The 19,149-nt window shown below is 38.6% G+C and overlaps 1 protein-coding gene across 4 annotated transcripts in view; it reads right to left on the bottom strand.

The window, feature by feature from the left end:
- The window catches only part of Cbl (Cbl proto-oncogene), a 97,100-nt gene that overhangs the window by 20,730 nt on the left and 57,221 nt on the right, over nt 1-19,149 (bottom strand). For 3 of the 4 annotated variants that reach the window (XM_021237656.2, XM_004856793.3, XM_087212533.1), the window contains 9 exons: nt 15,472-15,618; nt 14,062-14,218; nt 13,005-13,126; nt 12,415-12,552; nt 10,913-11,000; nt 10,458-10,589; nt 9,969-10,172; nt 1,751-1,882; nt 1,286-1,663 (listed from right to left, as the gene is read on the bottom strand). In XM_021237656.2, the coding sequence (XP_021093315.1) occupies nt 1,286-1,663; nt 1,751-1,882; nt 9,969-10,172; nt 10,458-10,589; nt 10,913-11,000; nt 12,415-12,552; nt 13,005-13,126; nt 14,062-14,218; nt 15,472-15,618 (1,498 nt within the window). The remainder of the gene's footprint in view (nt 1-1,285; nt 1,664-1,750; nt 1,883-9,968; nt 10,173-10,457; nt 10,590-10,912; nt 11,001-12,414; nt 12,553-13,004; nt 13,127-14,061; nt 14,219-15,471; nt 15,619-19,149) is intronic. The other variant, XM_087212532.1, reaches the window with a different exon arrangement.

The raw sequence follows: 19,149 nt of genomic DNA, 5'->3' as shown, positions 1-19,149 counted from the left end.
GCTTTTACGTCTTAATCTGTTTTGTACTCTCTAAAGGCTCCTCCTAACTGGGCAGCCCACTTTTGCTCAGAGACAAGGCCTCTCCCTCTTGATTGCATGGCACTAACTACACTACATCCCTTTGTTATTTCTCAAACAGACTCTTCCGACCTCAATTCCTTTCCCTCCACTTCAGAATGGTCTTCCAAGATAAGCACGGTTCACTTCCCCTACTGCTTCAGGTCTTTGCTTAGTCGTACCACATCACTTCCTGTACTGCCCACCCCAACTCCAGCTCTCTGTAGACCTTTCTTTAACGGCTCTTCTCCACAGCACTCATCATGAACATACTATATATTTTACTCACTTGTTTACTTTCCATTGTCCTCCCACTAAGAATGTAAGCTTTGTGAAGGCAAGAATTTGTGTTGTGTGAACAAGTGAACTGACAAAAGGAGAAATCTTCTTCCATCCTGTCTTTTCCTGTCTTCTTCAACCTATTCTTTCCAATCTATTCTGCATATTACTATTAAATTTTTTCAATCCACAAACTTAAACCTTCAAACATTCACCATTTTCTACCAAATAAATTCAAATTCTTTTTGGAAGGGGGTAATCCACTATGACTGCTCCTTTCTCCTGCTGTGGTGTACAGAATCTCTGCTCTACTCATCATTCCATAATACACCTTAAGCACTCTGTCAGTGTGGCTCTGACCTATCTTAAAACTGCATCTGACTGGATGTGATGGGCCAGGGATTTAGCTCAGTGATTCCGTTGCCTGCCTCACAAGTACAAGGTCCCGAGTTCGATCCCCGGTACAAAAAAACCCCAAAACACTGCATCTGAACTCTGACACTCCCATGACTTAGGTATTTAATAAATGTTTTGTGCTCTTCTTTTCCACAATCTCTGTATCTATCTTTCAAAGAACTCTTAGATTTAGATGTCTTCTTTTCAATTGCTCTAGCTGAAATTCCTCTTTTCTCTACAACGTAAAAAAGTTTCTAGTTATATTACTCATGGCATTTACACAAGACACTTACTGACATACAATTGCCTTATTTGTCCTGTTAATGTGCTTCCCCCTCCCCTCAGTGTTTGGGATGGAATCCAGGGCCTTGTGCATCCTAGGCAAGTGCTCTACCACTGAGATATATCCTCAGACCAACCTACAGACTTCTTGCAGTTTGGAGATTCTGTTACATTATCTCTGAATTCTGTACAAAACCTATCACAAAACTTGATCCATAAAATACCATCCACAAATATGTGTTAACAGGCTAATTTCAAAATTGGGACTCACCATGGAAGTATCCAGACTGAATGTGCTTCCAAGCCTGGCCACATCTGCTCTTGGCTCCATTTGTGAAGGCAATGAAAATGGAAGTGAGTGCCGGTTGGTTAATTCTCTTCCGGTCCAGGGGTCACTGGGGCTTGGAGTAGCTCCTGGTACTTTGGGGATTGGGCGGGGCAACCATGAGTCCCCAAGACGGCTAGAGGGTACAGGGGGCAGTTTATCCCTGGATGGACAATCGCCTGGTGTACAAGGCAGGGGGCGTCTCTGAGGTCGGGTATCTGCTCCAACAGCATATGGCCGCTCTGGAGGGGGTGGTGGTGGAAGATCTCGAAGTGTAGGAGGTATTGGCAATGGCTTGTCCTTATGAAGGGAGGCAGAACCAGCCTGTGAAAGCAAGATGAAGCCAATCTATCAAAACTCCTTAATGCACAACAAAGAGACAGAAAACTGAAGAAATGGATAATGCTGTACCTTGGGGACAGTTCCTAGACTAGAAGCACTTGGAGGAACAGACACTCGCTGTTGCAGAAGGTCAAGCCGTGGTGGCACTGGGGGAAGGGAAGCTTGTGGGGCCATGGAGAATGGAGAAGGGGGCCGTTCCACCTAGCACCAATGAAATTTAACAGGTTACTCTTGTTAGGAAACTGGCATCTTTCAGATCCTTTTAAGGCTGGACACAGCAAATACTATGTGAAATTTAAATATAATGTCAGGTGGAGACTTGGGGCTACACAAACTCTAAAATCTCAGAACCTTCCAGAGTCTTGAACCAAAGTCACCATAAGAGGGCACTCTCAATCCCAGAAATATCACACAGATAGCAAGTTGTAGGCAGATGCATCCAGATAATCAAGGCTACAAAAGGCTTCCTAACTTACAATTAAAAAAACAAAAACAACAACTTATTACAATTTTCTGCCTCTTCATCTTTGGAAAGAAAATCTTTTCAAGATTAAATATAGAAATCCATATAAAAAGAAAGGAGCAGACATTAACCTTGCAAGTTAACTAGGAGAATGTTTAGGAGTCAGAATAAGGAAATAAATCAATAATGATAAATTCTCTTGGGTTTTTACAATAAAGAGATTTGTAAGAGGGAAATGATCAACAATACCACTAAAAAGCATCTTGAGTCCTTCCTAAGAAATAAGTTATTTCAAAGGATTTATATTTTGACAACTTGCATTATAAAAATGAGGTACCCAATGAGAAGAAACAATACATGTATAACCTTTTCCTTTTCCCTGCCTATCACAGGATGAGGAAGAGGTGAGATAAGCTTGCTGAAGTAAGCTGTCAGGCGATAGTAATTCATACAAAATGCTACTTTGCATTTATACTGCCAAAGGGAAGGCACATGACCAAATACAGGCAAACTGTGTATTATAAGCACTTACACAAGGGACAGAAAAACAACCCTCCCCACATGTAGTGCTACCATTGGTGCTGGGTGCTAAATAAGGGGGGAAATAAGCAAGCCCTTATCATTTCCCATGTTTTTTTTTTTTTGTGGTACTGGGAATTGAACTCAGGACCTTGCACTTGTGAGGCAGGTGTGGTGCCACTGAGCTAAATCTCCGGCCCTATTATTCTGGCTTACAAGAATGGGCTCCACCTCAGCAGAAAATTCAGCTAAACACCAAGGATTAAGAAAGCCAAAAACTACTCATTAGCTTAACTCATCAGTATCTAGACAGTAACTATATCTTGCTGATTTTTCCCTGAAACCTCATTTCCATATCTTCCTTTTCACTGTACCTACCAGCTCAGCCCTGATTTATTAACACAAGCTTCTAGTGATCCCCTCACACTTATAGTTTCCTATCTCACCAAATATTTTTTCTTACAGCTATGAGCTTAGTCACCCTTAAAACATTCAATAACTTAAAAGCAATCAGTAACTCTAAATTCCTAAGTCATAGAAAGTCCTTCTGCCTGGTTCTCCCAGGTCTCTGGAACCTCATCTCTGTCTGCCACATCGCCCTAAGAGACATCACATCACTGCTGCTCTGGTCAGGCTGTCTCTGCAGCACTTCCAACCTTAAGTCGTTTCTGGATCCAGAAAGCCCTCTCTGCCCATCATCCACTTCCCTTTCTTTCATTCCTTAAGTGCAGAGGGTTGAACTAATTGTTTCTTCAATTCACAGCTCATCATAACTGCTATCTGCAGTGTTCTTCTATCCCAACACATAGCAACGTTCCAGAAAAGAAAACAAATGGAGGAAGAAATCAAAGAAATTATATAAGAATACTTCCAAGACCTGAGGGACATGAATGACCTATGTATACAGAAAGGGTTCATTGCATACCCAGCCCAATGAAGGAAAAAGGAGAAGAGATCATCAAAAAGCAAAAATGTACTAAAAAGCTAGAAGTCAGTGCAGCCATAACAATTCAGAGCTGAGCTGAATATTTTTCAACCTAGAAACTTCTGAGGGTTCAATAAAGGCATCTGAAGGTATCAAAGACCCCAAAAGGTTTACCACTCACCTTTTCACAGAAATCTGTTTTGAGGGCATACTCAATTCAAACAAGGAAACAGCATGACAAAGAGGACCTTCCTTGACCTCCCCAGTTGCATCAGGTGCCCCCTCTGTGCCCACAGCTCTCTGTGCTTCACCCTGGTAGCACTCCCTATTCTGTGATAAACTGTTATGTTGATGTGTCTGTTCCCCACACTGGAGTGTGAACTCCACAGGGACCCAGCCTGTGTCATCTATCTGATTCTCCAAACCTTGCCCAGGACATTGCTGACCCAGAGGAGAAATAACTAACTAGGTGAATGAGAGAAAGAATTCATCAGCACGGAACCTGTGCTTACTATAACCCAGTTTGGGTACTGGTTTCCTTGTGTCTCAGATGATAATGAGAAGTTTTTTAATTAACAAAAATGTCATTAACTTAAAAAAAAAAAAGCCAAGAAGCAGGCACCATAACAGAGGAGAGCAATGATGTCCACAGAGATGAAAGGGACAACTCAGGGGACAGGAACATAGCACATGCAGAGAATAACCAATCCAGACAGGAGGGGGACATTGCCACCCCTATGGATCAGAAGCTGTACTGTACTACATGCTACTTATTATACTAATACAGTGGATTAATAAAGCTTACTGCACACGAGTCTGCTGCGAAATGACACAACTTGCCAGTGACAGGTACAGACTGAAAACTAGGGAAATAAAAACCGTCTCAGAAAAAGCAAAAGGTTATCTAAGTCACCAAAGTAATTACAACATAGTTTATTAGCTGGCACAGTAAGGAACAAAATCATTTCAGACACTGAATATTGATTCAGGCAAAAAAGTAAGTTCATAGTAGAGAGCTATAGAATAGAAAGGAGGGACATAATATGAGATATAAATCTATTTCTCTACACTATATGAGGTGAACAAATAATTAACCAAGAAAAAGTATAGGTACCTGATTTAGAAATGTAGAAGCAGGAACTGAAAATTCTGAATGGAGGTGTACAGAAGGGACTTAACATGGGTGAAGGCAGGGAATCAAAGTTTCTACAAGCCTATTCATTAATCAATTATTAACTGTATAAAAAACAAATCAAAATAAGATAAACAACAACAGCCACCAAGATATGAAGAAATAGGCACTCTTGTTTTCATATGCTTTCTGGAGTGATTTTATGACAAAAAATCAGGACAAATTTTAATAGCTATCCAAAAATGTTAATTATTTTTATTCAAACATTTTATTCATACAAAGTATATACATAAAGAATAATTTTTAAAACATACCCATATATCTACTATCTAGCTAAGAAATGAAATATCACCGTCTCAGTGAAGTTCTCCTATGCCTCTTCCTTCATTATATCTCTTTTCTTACTACGGTTTAAATACACATTTTTTTTTTTCTTTTCTTTCTTTTGCACAGTACTGGGAACTGAAAGGTCTCAATTATGCTAGGCAAGTGCTCTAGTGCTGAACTACAGTCCCAGCTCTAAATATACACACTCTTCTCTAGAAGCTCTACTGTAGAAGTTCATCCTACAGACAAACTTGCAAAACATGCCAATATGCATATACCTAGAAATAAAATGTCCTTTAAGGAGAGTCTAAATAAAGTACAGAATAATCAAATATAGGAAGCTGTATTTTTTCTATTTGAGTTTCTATACAGATAGTGTTCATTTTCTTTTAAATGCCTATACTGGGAAAGAGGAACAAAGGGGGTGAAAAGAAGAAGGGAACAGAAAAAAAAAAAAGAGCACAGAAGGAAAAAAATGGACTCAAAGCTTCTGTAAATAAGGAGGGGAAGAGGAGTTGAAGGGAGGGTAGTGGGTGGGGAAAAAGGAATCAAGATATATTATGTACAAATTCCTATGATGAATGCGATTATATACTTCTAAAATGTACCAATTAATGTTTTAAAATTATGTGCATAAAACAACAAAAAAATGCTTATACTACTAAAAGAGTATATGACTCAATGATTTTTTTTTTTTTTTTTGAGACAGGGTCTGACTATGTAGTTCAGGTTGACCATACTCATTATACAGCCCAGGTTGGCCTTGAACTAGGGGTAACCCTCCTGCCTTAGCCTCAAAGTGCTGAGATTATAGGTGTGCACTATAATCTACACCCAGTTTATAATCCAATAATTTTGAATAACGCTCACTGTCTCCCTTGTGTTGAAGTGTCTCTCCTGCATCTATATTCTCTTTCCAAATAGAATTATCTACACCTTGAGAACCCTGACTGAGACTTATGGTACCACTCAGCACTCCACACTGAGCTATTTAGCTAGGCAATAAACAACCACCTTACAAAAGTTAACATTTAATTGTAGAAAACTCTTTAACACTGTATTACACAAAATTGAAGTTCTCAACTTCTGTCTTCAGAAATAATAATTCTTTTTTTTTTGTACCAGGGATTGAACTCAGGACCTTGCACTTGCGAGGCAGGCGGCAGAACCACTGAGCTAAATCCCCGACCCCAGAAATAATAACTTAGTGTTAGTCATTGTTACGCTTTCTGTTTAGATGTTCCCCAAAGACTCATGCAGATGAAGTGGGACTTTGTTTTTTAGAGGTTGTTGAATCTGGAATGTGTGATGCTGGGGTTAAGGGCATGTAATTACTAAAGCACTACACATGATTAGTCTGGCACCACCCTAGTCCTGGTAGGTAGTCTGAATAAGATAAAAGGGGCAGAAAGATGCTGCTAAACTCCCTTATTATCTTTGCTGTCTTTTGGGTGTCATAGTTTCTGCTCTGCCATGCCTGTTTGTCATCCCTGCCTTGGAATCGGCTGATTATGGACTGAAGCTTTGCAAACTGTAAGCCAAACAAACCCCTTCCCTTTTAACTTTGGGTGTTGAGTATTTTGTCCCAGCAAGGAGGGAAAAGTAATACAGTCATCGACGGCAATCAAACCCAGGGATGCTCTACTAGTGGGGTAGCTATATTCCCACCTCTTCATTTTAGACAAAGTCTACCTAAATTGTCCAGGTTGGCCTTGAACTTGTGACCCTTCTGACTCAATCCCCAGGCAGCTGAGATTATAGGTATGCACCACTGTACCTGGCTTTTGAAAAAATTATAAGCAATTTTTTTTTGGTACTGGGGATCAAACTTGGGCCCTTGTGCTTGCACAGCAGGCGACAAAACCACTGAGCTAAATCCCCGGCCCTATAAGCAATTTTTTAACAGAAATGAGGTCATGTTATAGCATGGGGCGGGGGGGGGGGGCCCCACAGAATCCAGGGCCTCTCACTGAGCTACATACATCTCTAACTCTTTTTTATATTTATTTTTATTTTGAGATAAAGTCTCACTAAGGTGCTAAATTGCCCAGGCTGGTCCGGAACTGTTATCCTCCTGCAGTGGCCTCCTAAAGTGCTAGGATTACAGATTTGTGCCAATACACCCAACTACATGGTTGCCTTTTTTTTTTTTTTTTTTTTTTTGCTGCCTTTTAACTTTAATACACATTAACCAGTTTTCCCATTAAGTAAATGTAAACTTAACTTTTTTTTTTTAACTTAACTGATTTTGCAGAACATCTAATTATATGGAATGTGGTAGGCAGAATAGTGGTCCCCCAAAGATGCCCACACCCTAATCCCTAGAACCTTGATTATGGTAACCTTATTTGGCAAAAGTATTCCACTAGTGTGATTAAGGATCTGGATCTCAAGATGGGAGAATTATCCCAGATAACCCAGGTGGGCCAATCTAATCACAGAAACCCTTAAAGCAGAGAACCTCAAAGAAATAAGACTGAAAAAAAGAGGAAGAGACCAGAAGCCAAATAAGGAGGCTAGACCTGAAGAGCTGACAATAGTCACCAGCTGAAAACCAGCAAGAAGCTGGGGATTTTAATCTACAACTGCAAAGAACTACATCTTATCAAGCCCAAATGAGTGAGGAACCAGATACACACTGGAGTTGAGGAATGCAGGCGAGGTAGAACCTGGAGTTTTAGCCCAGTGAGACATGTTTTGGACTTTTAACTGACCTGCAGAGCCATCAAATAATAAATATGTGTTGTATGAAGCTGCTAAATTTGTGGTGATGTTATGGAAGCAATAGAACACCAACACATGGGTGTAACAGTTTTTACTGATGGATATGTGGGGTTTTCTTCATTTTTAAAATTACAAATAATGCTGCAAGAATAACTATATTTATACCCTTATATTGTATATAGTTTAGGATAAATTTCTAGAAACAGATTTGCTAATTCCAATTTCATTATAGTTTGACAGATGTTAAATTGTCCTCCAAAAAGATGGAACTTATACTCACATCAACACTGAGAACATACTTCTCCACAGTGAGTGTTTGTTACCTGTCTATAAAATTTCATAAAGGAAAAAAAAAGGACATTTGAATTTCAAAGACACTCACATGTGATTATCTCTATTTAGCTTACTATTCATCTTCCCTAATATTTCAGGAGTTGCCAGTGAACTTTTAATGAATGAGCAGATAGTAATCTATATAAAAATATGAAACTGCTTTAGGAAGCACGAGTCTCTTAAAATGTTGACACTGAACCTGTTATGAAGGGCCAAGATTAACTGTTGTCATCTTCAAATACCAAGCATGAGCCAGGCTCATGGCACATACCTGTAATCCCACAGCTCGGGAGGCTAAGGCAAGGGGATCCCAAGTTTGAGACCAGCCTGGGCTACAAGACCTTGTCTCAAGAAACACACACACACACAGCCCAAGAACATACCATTCAAACAGTCTGGCTTTCCTCAACTAATCTTTACTAATCTAGCACTGATAAATCTATCAAATTCTGCTTGGAAGTGTTTCAGTAACAAACAATGAAAGTAACTATTATGTGTACAACTTTGAGCAGCTAAGTTACAAACAAGACATGGCTTTTCTAAAACTTAGAATGGGAAATACTTTTAAGAAAATATTTTATGGTCTAAGTTCTTACTGCAGTGCTGGAACCTGGATCCAGGGCCATATTAAGCAAAGACTACCACAAAGCTTCTCCCCAAGCCCTGTAGAGTCTTAGGTTCTATGGCAGACCTACTCCTAGGGTCCCAGTAACACTCAGACAGGCCTAGGTTACATGTATGTCAATGCATGTGAACTGTGAGTGGGGAGGCTACGTGCAGTCTGAAAAGGTTTCCCAGAAAGTGAAGACTGAGCTAAATTACACAGAAACTCCCAGATAAGGCAGGGGGAAATTCTAAGTGTTTCAGGCTTACTGGATCAAAAAGTGTAAAATGCAAAGGAACTTATCAGGCAAGGTGCCTGGAAAGAACAAACTTAACTCATTAAGAAATATGAGGTCATTATAGTGCGGGAAGCAAAGGAATGAAGTAGTCAGATCCATGTCATAGATCAATGACCCTGTAACAGGAAGAAGAGGTGATAGAGATGTTGAAGTAAGGTGAAATAAAACTCATTCTTCTGATAATAGTAGCATCTTGTCACATTCTTTCTTTGCTATCATCTTTCACCTTTTCTATCTTTTCTATCTTTAATAAGGCTTTTCTTACTATTTAGTTTCTCCTCTCTCTCCCTCCCTCCCTCTCTCCCTCTCTCTGTGTGTGCATGTGTGCATCCTGGGAATTGAACCAAGGACCTCATGCCTGATAGGCAAGTACTCTACCAATAAGCCACAACTCCAGGCATTTTTTTTTTTTAATTTGTTTTAATTTTGAGATAAGGTCTCAATAAGTTGCCCAGGTTGGTCTTGAACTTGCACTCCTCCTGCCTCAGCCTCCAGAGCAATGACGATTACAGCAGCATGCCATATGCTTGTCTGTGGTTTGGTTTCTTCATTTATTACATGAGGATAAGCTGGATGCAGTGGTGTGCACCTGAAATTCCAGCTACTCTGGAGGCTGAGGAGAAGTTTCCCAAGTTTGAGGCCAGCCTGGATAAGATCACCATCTCAAAATTTAAAAGGGGGGGGGGGGTGCTGGGGATGTAGCTCAGTTGGTAGAGCACCCCTTGGTTCACTCAGTACCAAAAGAACAATAATAACGATGATAATGATGATAGCACCTACTCAAAGGGTTGTTGTAAAGCTAAAGATTATATGAGTTATAAGTAATGTGTTTAGTACAGTATGTCTTACAGCAAATGCTTAATCAATAAGTTATTATTGCCTGTGTAGTCTGGATGTCATTAAGTGCTCCATGGGTTTAGAACACTAATCATAGATTTTGCCATCCTACACCATGGTCTTACCTTGGCACCAGCCAATTCCTTCATCATGAAGAGAGAATCATCAGCTCGTTCATCATCGTCATCATCATAATTTGGTGAGGGAGCTCCCTCTGCTCCTTGCCTCAATAAGCTGCCACTTCCTCGAGGGTCAAATGGATCTACCACAATGGGCTCTGTACCTTTGATTTCACATCGGCAGAAAGGACAGCCTTGACCTTCTGATTCCTGCAGAAGAAGGAGAAATTGGTAACACATCCATCTGAAAGTACTTAAAACATTAAGTACATTTCGTAGAGATAAAAATGAAATTAAAGGCTTATAGCTCAGTGGCAGAGTACATGCTTAGAATGTAGGAGGCACTGGATTCAATCCTCAGCATCAAAAAAAAGAGAGAGAAATTAAAAATTTTAACCTCCCTCACAAACCAGGCCACCTCTTATATCTGTAAAGGATATATAATAACTCTTCAGGGATTACACATCTGAGAAAATGCATGGCTTAGATCCATACCTGCCAGGATGTCAGACAGGATGTGCACATGAGATGTCCACAGGGCTCAATCTTTACATCCTTATCATTTTCAGCACATATTTTACACAGTTGGAACGTGGATCCCATCTCACAGTACAATTCATACTGTTCCTTTGATCAAAAAAAATTAAAAGACCGTTGAATGAATGACTGTAACTGTAAATGCTACAAGAAAACTGAAGGCTCTTACTTTCTATACAAGTTTTGCTTGAATAAAAATGCAACAGGAGTGGTCAACATTCTCTCATTAAACCAGAAAGCATTCAATCTTGATCCTATTTTAAGCTGCATGGTTTAAAGAAAAACACATTCACTTATGTAGTCAATGGTTTAAAATTAAGTGTTCTAATCACTTAAATTATATTTTCAATTCTATAAAGTATATCCAAAAGCATGGAACCAATGATATGGTTATAATGTAAAACAAACCTTACCTGGGTCACTTTGATGTGGTCTTGGGGAGTTGGTTCACACAGGCCTGTCAGGTCAGGATTCTGATTTCGTCCATCAGGAAATAAATAACTGTAAAAAGTGTAACCAACCTTGAGGTCTTACTAAAGCCATCTTATAGTGCTTGTTAATATAGACAGATGATATCTAGCAACTTTCCCATTCTAAAAGGACAATGTTGTATAAATTTAAGCTAAGTCTTAAAAAACTTCAGAAAAATGAGTAACACACATTTCCAAGAAGATATCCTGCAGGGCACAATGCCATAGGCTCATTTTCCAACTGAGGGGCTGGAAAGCCTTTTCTACAAAGGACCATATTAAATAGATTAAGCTATGTAGGTCACATAAGTCTATGTCTTTGTCTTTTCTTCTTTTAAACAGTACTTTAAAAAGAAATAACTATCTTACAGCTTGCAGGCTGTACCAAAACGCTGGACCGTGGGCCATAATTTGCAAAATGCTATTTTAATCAACAGATGACCACACATAAATTTTTAATTTAAACTGCATTTGCTAGAGGTACCCACTTAGTGGTAATGTACCAAGAAGCAAATTAAACCATTGAGATCATCTACCAGGGAGGTTTTAGCACCAAACTGCTCTGACATCTGGGGCAGTATTTCTTCCAATTCTACTGTAGAAGATGCTGCATAAAGGAAAATGGATTTTCCTAATAACTTTAAAACATGCTAGTTTTCTGAGACCTTATCAACAGTGTCTTTAGTACTTACTGATAATTTGATCAACTGATTAAATCCCTAAGGAATAGCAATTCTGTAATAAGTAAAAACTTAAGTCATAAATATTAGCATACATTGCAAAAGCCAATAGGCTGGGGATATAGCTCAGTGGCGCTGCGCCTGCCTGGCAAGAACAAGGTCCTGAGTTCAATCCCTGGTGCCACAAAAAAAAGCTAAAAGCCTGTGGAAAAACTGCTGACAAAATAAAGTTGGGATGAAGGAAATGAAGGTCATTGAGGCCACTGTCGTTATTAACATCTAAATTTTGGCTGATAAAACTGCTGGCAAAGTTTCATGCTAATTCTATAATTATACTTCTTTTATAGACTTGAAAATAAGTTAGTATTTAGAAAAAAGATAAAATTTATTCATGGTAATAACTGAAGCAGCACAGAAAAAAAGTTCATTTACAGAATTCCTATAAATAGCCGGGTGCGGTGGTGCACACTTGTAATCCTAGCACTTGGGAGGCTGAGGCAGGAGGATCATTTCAAATTCAACTCCAGCCTGGGCTACATAATGAGCTCAAGGCCAGCTTGAAGTACATAGCAAGACCCTGTCTCAAAAATAAGTAAATACATACATACAAAAGTTCTACAGAATCTGAAGGTCAAATAAATATAACCTGTTAATATGTTTCTGAATCTTAATCTATAGAAGAAACCTGGAATAAAGTAATTAACGATGAAGTGTTACTGAGCCTAGGTTCCTAGCCTGTAGTAGATAGTAACAGTGAGTACTCACAAGCCTTCCCTGAAGCCATCAATCAGTGCTTGGAAGAGAGGTTTATTGTGAGGGATTGTCTGCAGAATGTTCCCATCAGCAGTAACATACCCAATAGCCCACTGACCCAGACGAGTACAGCTCAGCCGGAAGATGTAACTGAGAACAAAGATGAGCAAAGATTTTAATATATGTACTGGTATTAAGGTAGAAGGTAAGATAGAGACAAAAATCAAAGAGACCATTAAGGATAACTTCTTCAGGGCCTTGAGGGTAGCTTAGTAGAAAAGCTCTTGCTTAGCATGCCTAAGGCTCTGGATTGAATTCCCAGCTCCAAAAAAGGAACATGGAAAAAGAAGCAAGCATAACTTCTTTAATGACTCCAGACCAGAAATAAAGGACACCTAAACTCCAATCTTAAGGGGCTTTTATCAAATCATTTATCAAACCATAGGATTTTAATAAGTCAATTCCTCTGATAAACAGACATAAATCCTATTAAAGAATCCTGGCCACTGAGGAACTAATACAAGACCATTTATCTCCTATTCCAGCAGAAGTCACAAGAGAATAAAACAGGAGAATAAACCTCTTTGCTTTATGGCACTGACCTGCCAGGTTTGTGAATGAATTTCTGGAGCCGAGCTTTTACTTCATCATATGTCAGAAAAGCCATGTAACCAGGATGTGTTACAGCAAGGCTGTTCCAATTCCTGAGCAAAGAGGACCAGGGCTAAAGAAACAAGAGATCAATCACAGACTATCTGGCTCAAGACACAACCAGCCTCAGAACAATGAAAGGCAAGAGAAAAATCTTCAATTCTCAATGATAAATTCTCATCTGATTGTCACAAATTCTCAGTTACACTGTTACTCTAGGAGAATATATTTGAAGATGAAAAGCTAAGATGAAAAGGATATACGCAGTAGAAAGAAACTTAACTAAACAAAATGAAATTAAAGAAATTGTACAGTAGCTTTAACCAGTAGTGAGGTTAAAACAAATGAAAATCAGAAAACACAATAGGGCCTGTGCAATTAATGAATTCCAAATAAATATTTATGTAAATTGGCATGTATCCACCAGAGAAAACATTGAAAGAAATAAATTCTTTTTGAAGCATCAATACGTCTTTACATTAACAGTCAAAAATTTCATAGCAAGAAGAAAAAAATGGAAATATAGACTAGAGTCCAGTATTAGAAAACAGGTAAAACATATTATAATCAGCTGGGCCAGGTGGCACATACCACTAGCTACTACAAGTTCAAGGCCAGCTGGATGATTCAGGGAGACATTATCTTAAAATAAAACTTTAAAAAGGTGCAGGGTGAGGGGTGAGGTACCTGGGGAATGTAGCTCAGTAGTATAGCATTTGCCTAGCATGTGTAAGGCCCTAAATTCAGTCCCAAGTATTCCCCAAAAAATTTTTTTAACATATACTCCATTTTCTAGCACCTCTATAAACACTAAAATAATGCAAAGAATAATAATAAGAAGACTGTATAATTATATTTCATGCATATAATACAGAATAGTTTTAAGGTTTTCTTTTTGTGAATTAAAATACTTTTATAATAGAAAGACTCAAATGTTAGGTTGTTCAAAAAGCTTTCTCTTTAGAAAAGAAACAGTAACCAGGACAGCCAACATTTTTAGTATCTTACCTGAAAGAGTCGTGTAAAGATGTCAAATTCAAAAACTGAAATATAATCATTACAAGTCAGATCAATGGTAGATTTCAGAGCCATAGCCTCCAGCCCAGAACTGATAGGATGCACTTCATGTAGGGCCTGTCGAAAGCTCTTCCAAGGGACTATTGTCCTAGGGTAGGGTGAGACAGAAGGCACAAACTGAGACAATAGAGATAATTCCAGGCATTGCAATTATTAAGAAAAAGAAAGCAAGCCAACTGGGTGTGATGGTGCACAAGTGTAATCCCAGCACTAGGAGACTGAGACCAGAGGTTCAAGACCAAAGTGGGCAATTTAGGAACTTAGCATGACCCTGTTTTAACTCTACAGCTACATTGGAAAAGACTTTGAGACATTATTTGGTCTCTTTTCCAATGTAGCTGTAGAGTTAAAAGAACAAAGCTAGGGCCGGGGATTTACTCAGTGGTTCCGCCGCCTGCCTCACAAGCGCAAGGTCCTGAGTTCAATCCCCAATACCAAAAAAAAAAAAAAGAACAAAGCTAAATTCATTCCCATCCTCTTCAAGTTCTAGGCTTTGGAGGTACAGTGGGTGCTGGGGGTTAAATACATACAATAAGTTTAGCTCGGTGGTTTCGACCCCTGCTGCACAAGTGCAAGGACCTGAGTTTGATCCCCGGTACCAAAAAAAAAAGAAAAAGAAAGTATACACTCTACCACTGAGTTACGCTCTCAACCTCTCAACTAGGCTTTTAAAATTATGAATTGGTCTATAATTTATGTATGAAATTATTTTTATTTATTTATTCTTAGTTGTTGATAGGGATTGAACCCAGGCCGTCATGTATACTAGACAAGCCCTCTATCACAGAGCTGCACCTCCAGCCCTGAACTCTTATATACTACTTACTAGAATATAAACTGGTATAACCACTTCGGAAAGCAATTAGGCAATACTCAGTAATTCCACTCTTAAGTATGTAACTACAGAGATATTCTTGCTTATAAAGACAACTAAGATATTGGGCATTGCAGCACTGTTTTCAACAGCAAATTAGGTGAAATGCGAATGTCCACTAAGAACAGAATGGATATAAAAAGGGAAGTGTAATTAATTAAAAAGCATGGGCCAGGGCCATGGATTTAGCTCAGTGGTGCCGTCTCCTGCCTCGTAAGTGCAAGGTCCTGAGTGCAATCCCTGCGCCCCCCCCCCCAAAAGCATGGGCTTCAACTGTATCTGTACAACTTTCATTTCTTTAAAAAAATGATTGAGAAAAAATGTTGATTATTTACCAAAGCTAAGAAATGAATACACTTATTTTTCTCAAAGTTTTTGTTTTAAGTATTTCATTAATAAAACACTAAACAAAAACTTCAGATAAGCTTCAGTTTTTCACAGTTCAATTTCATCACTTTGAGACTCACTTTTCTCCAAAAGCTTTTCTCCAAAACTCTGCAGCATCTGCTTTGGTGATCCTAAATGTGTCTCCTTGAAAGAGTCCACTTGGAAAGATGCCTTTCAGCTCTGCCAGCATGTGGCTGAAGATCAGGGACAGTTTGGTTAGGTTTCGCCTACAAATAACCAGAAATATAATAATTAAATAATCACTTAAATTATTTAATATAGTTTAAATGCACTAAATTCACCATTAATATTACATTAAAACAAATTTAGGGCTGGAGATATAGCTCAGTAGGTATAGCACTTGTCTAACGTGTGAGGCCCTGGGTTCAGTCTCAAGCACCATAAAAATTTATTTATTTATGTATGTATGTATGTATGTATGTATGTATGTATTTATTTATTTATTTATTTATTTGGTCGGTCCTGGGGATCGAACACAGGTCCTTGTGTTTGCAAGGCAGGCAGCGGAACCACTGAGCTAAATCCCCGGCCCTATTTATTTATTTTAGAGGTTACCTCTTCAAGCAGTGTGGCAGCACAAGTCTGTAATCTCAGCACTTGAGAGGCTGAGGCAGGAGGACTGCCACAAATTTGAGGCCAGCATGTGCTACATAGTGAGTTCAAGACCAGCATGAATTACAGAGCAAGATTCTTGTTTCAAAAAATCAAAAAGAACCTCTTCAAATACATTTTCTGGTCAATATTATTCAAAGATCTATAGAACAAAGAATGGACTGTGCTTCTGAAAATATTAAATACTCTGTGATACTATCTTTGTTCAAAGATGGGCTTCAGAATTGCAAATATAATGGAAGCAAGACTTGGAATAATTAGGCATCTTCCTACCTTCCCACTCAAATGTGTATTATATATAGAAAATAAGGGGAAAAAACTTTCACAGCCATACATCTTAAAGTTTAAACTTAAATAAGGCTTAATAACAGAACATAAATATGAGCATATTTGCTTTTCTAGGATGACAGGTAAGAGAATTCAACAAATAATAAGAACTTGTGCACTATTATAACCAATCAACCACAAGAAAATGTTAGAAAATTAAAATGTATTATTTTCTACTTTGCATAAGCTATTTTTTATTTTAAAAATGTACTCATCAGACAACTTGTCCAAATTAAAAGACAAATTTTAAATTCTCAATGAAAAGTGTTTAAATATCCAACAATTTTAAATTCTCAATGAAAAGTGTTTAAGTATCCTAACAAATGTTTTCATTAAATCCAACCTTGAAGAGGTAAAACAATTTCTTCCTTGGACAAAAAAAATCAAAACATAGTATTCAAACCACATAAAAAATTTCTGCATTGAGCTGGGCGTGGTGGCACACGCCTGTAATCCCAGCACTCAGGAGGCTGAGGCAGGAGGAATAGCTGTGAGTTCAAGGCCAGCCTGGGCTACATAGCAAGTTCAGGGCTAGCCTGAACTACAAAGGGAGACACCCTACCTCAAAAAACAAAAAGAAAAAAAAATTTTTTTCTATATTAAGGGCATATGCTGCCAGTATTTTTTGTTTTTTGGTACCAGGGATTGAACTTGGGACCTTGCGCTTTCGAAGCAGGAGACGTCACCACTGAGGTAAATCCCCAGCCCCACTGCCAGTATTTTTAACAATTGTTAACTTTGTCCTGATAACCTCTATTTAAAGGGTAATTATAAAGGTGCTGCACAGTACTAATTTAACAGATAATATCTGTAATTTTAGGTGTGTACTTTGTTCAGATTATCTTTAATGTCACACAGAATAGGATGCTTCAAATACTACTATAAACCAAACCAGCTACCAATTACTCTTATTTTCCCTTGTCCCGATAATCTGTATTATGTATTCAAAAGTCTATTCTGTCATACAAATGGACTGACTATAAAATGCCAAATCAAATCATGATCAATTATTGACAGTCTAAAAATCTTTAATAAAGACAATTTTTTTTTCTTTTTTGAGACAGGGTCTCACGATGTAACTCAGGATGGCCTTGAACTCACAATGTAGCCCACGCTGGCCTACAAACTGGGATTACAGATGTGGTACATTTTTCTATTTTCAATGCTATGCTGGAGGTCACTAACAGTGTAATCTTTATCTTTTCTGGATAAAATGCAACAAATTAACTGACCCTGCTGCTAGTCCTTTGTCAGGTTTTCAATAAATCAGCTTCAGGGGGCTTTTTTTTGGTACCAGAAATTGAACTCAGAAACTCGTGCTTGCCAGGCAGGTGCTGCGCCGCTGAGCTACACCCCCAGCTGAAATCTTTTTTTTTTTCACTTATAAGCAAGCTATTGCCTTTCTAGCTTTCTGTTTGATTTCTGAAGACAGCTACAAAAGTGGTAAAAGTAATATCATCTGAAGATTTTCTAAATTCGCCAAACAGCTACAGTGTAAGATAAAAATATATCTAATGAATCTCTAAACCCAATTAACTGTTTTCCTCTGTGCACTTTGAGATTCTTTGATTACTGCTGGTTAGGACTTCTATAATTTACCAAAGAAAAACAAAAAACAAGATTAAGAACACATCATGCGGCTCAAGGTAGAGTGCTTCCCTGCATGAACAAGGCTATGGGGTTCAATTCTCTGTACTAGAAAAAAAAACCCTAAAGGATATATGAAACAGGTAACTTGATTTAAAAAACCTGCGAAGTTGTGCCGGGGATTTGGCTCAGTGGTTCCACCACCTGCCTCACAAGCACAAGGACCCGAGTTCGATCCCTGGTACCAAAAAAACAAACAAACAAACAAACCCCTGCAAAGCATACATTACTACCAGTAAGTTTACTTTCAAGTTAGCAGGACACTAATCTATACAATCAGAGGCTTGAACCTCAGATAGTTATATAATATTCTCCCAGATGTTAATCCTTAAAGATAGGCAAGGGAGTGCCCATGTGTCCTTAACAACTGCTTAATTATTATGAACATATGTGAAAAGAACAATGCTCAACAATGTAACAGATGAGATGATAGAATAGTACCCCGTGGGTCCATGGGTTCTACATGCAAATTCAAGAAGATTTTTTTTTAAAACTACGTCTTGGGCTGGGGATTTAGCTCAGTGGTTTCGCCGCCTGCTGCGCAAGTGCAAGGACCCAAGTTCAATCCCCGGTACCAAAAAAACCCCAAAAAACTCCCATCTGCATCATACATGTACAGACATTTTTTGTCATTCCCTAAACAACAGAGTACAACTTATTTACACTGCACCTATCCTGCATTAAGTATTTTAAGTAATTCAGAGATGGTTTTATAAAGTATAAAGGAGGATATGCCCAGGTTACATACAAATACTATGCTATTTTCTTAAGGGACTTGGGCATTCTCAAATTTGGTATTGGCTGAGGGTCCTAGGACCAATCTGTGGGATACTGACAGACAACATACATAACACTGAGATTACAACAGAGCTCTTTCTAAAGAAAACAAGCCTAAATCTTATTTCTTCATGAAAATATTTTTCCCTGGTTCTTTTACTGTTGTCTTCTCTTGGTTCTACTTGCTTCTCCACCCCCCCCTTTTTCCCTCCCAGTTCTGAGGATCAAACCCAGGGCCTTTGCACTGAACTACATCACCAGGAAACCTCTCCTGCTCCGTATTAATTTTGAGACAGGGTCTTTTTTTTTTTTTTTTTGGTACCGGGGATCGAACTCAGGACCTTGCGCTTTAAAGGCAGGCGGTGGAACCACTG

Source organism: Heterocephalus glaber, unplaced genomic scaffold, assembly GCF_053883595.1.
Source record: "Heterocephalus glaber isolate CG9 unplaced genomic scaffold, H.glaber_assembly_v1.0 deba00001429, whole genome shotgun sequence".
Taxonomy (NCBI): Eukaryota; Metazoa; Chordata; class Mammalia; order Rodentia; family Bathyergidae; genus Heterocephalus; species Heterocephalus glaber.
The sequence above is the reverse complement of the archived record's forward strand: the minus strand, read 5'-3'. Positions and strand labels throughout refer to the sequence as shown.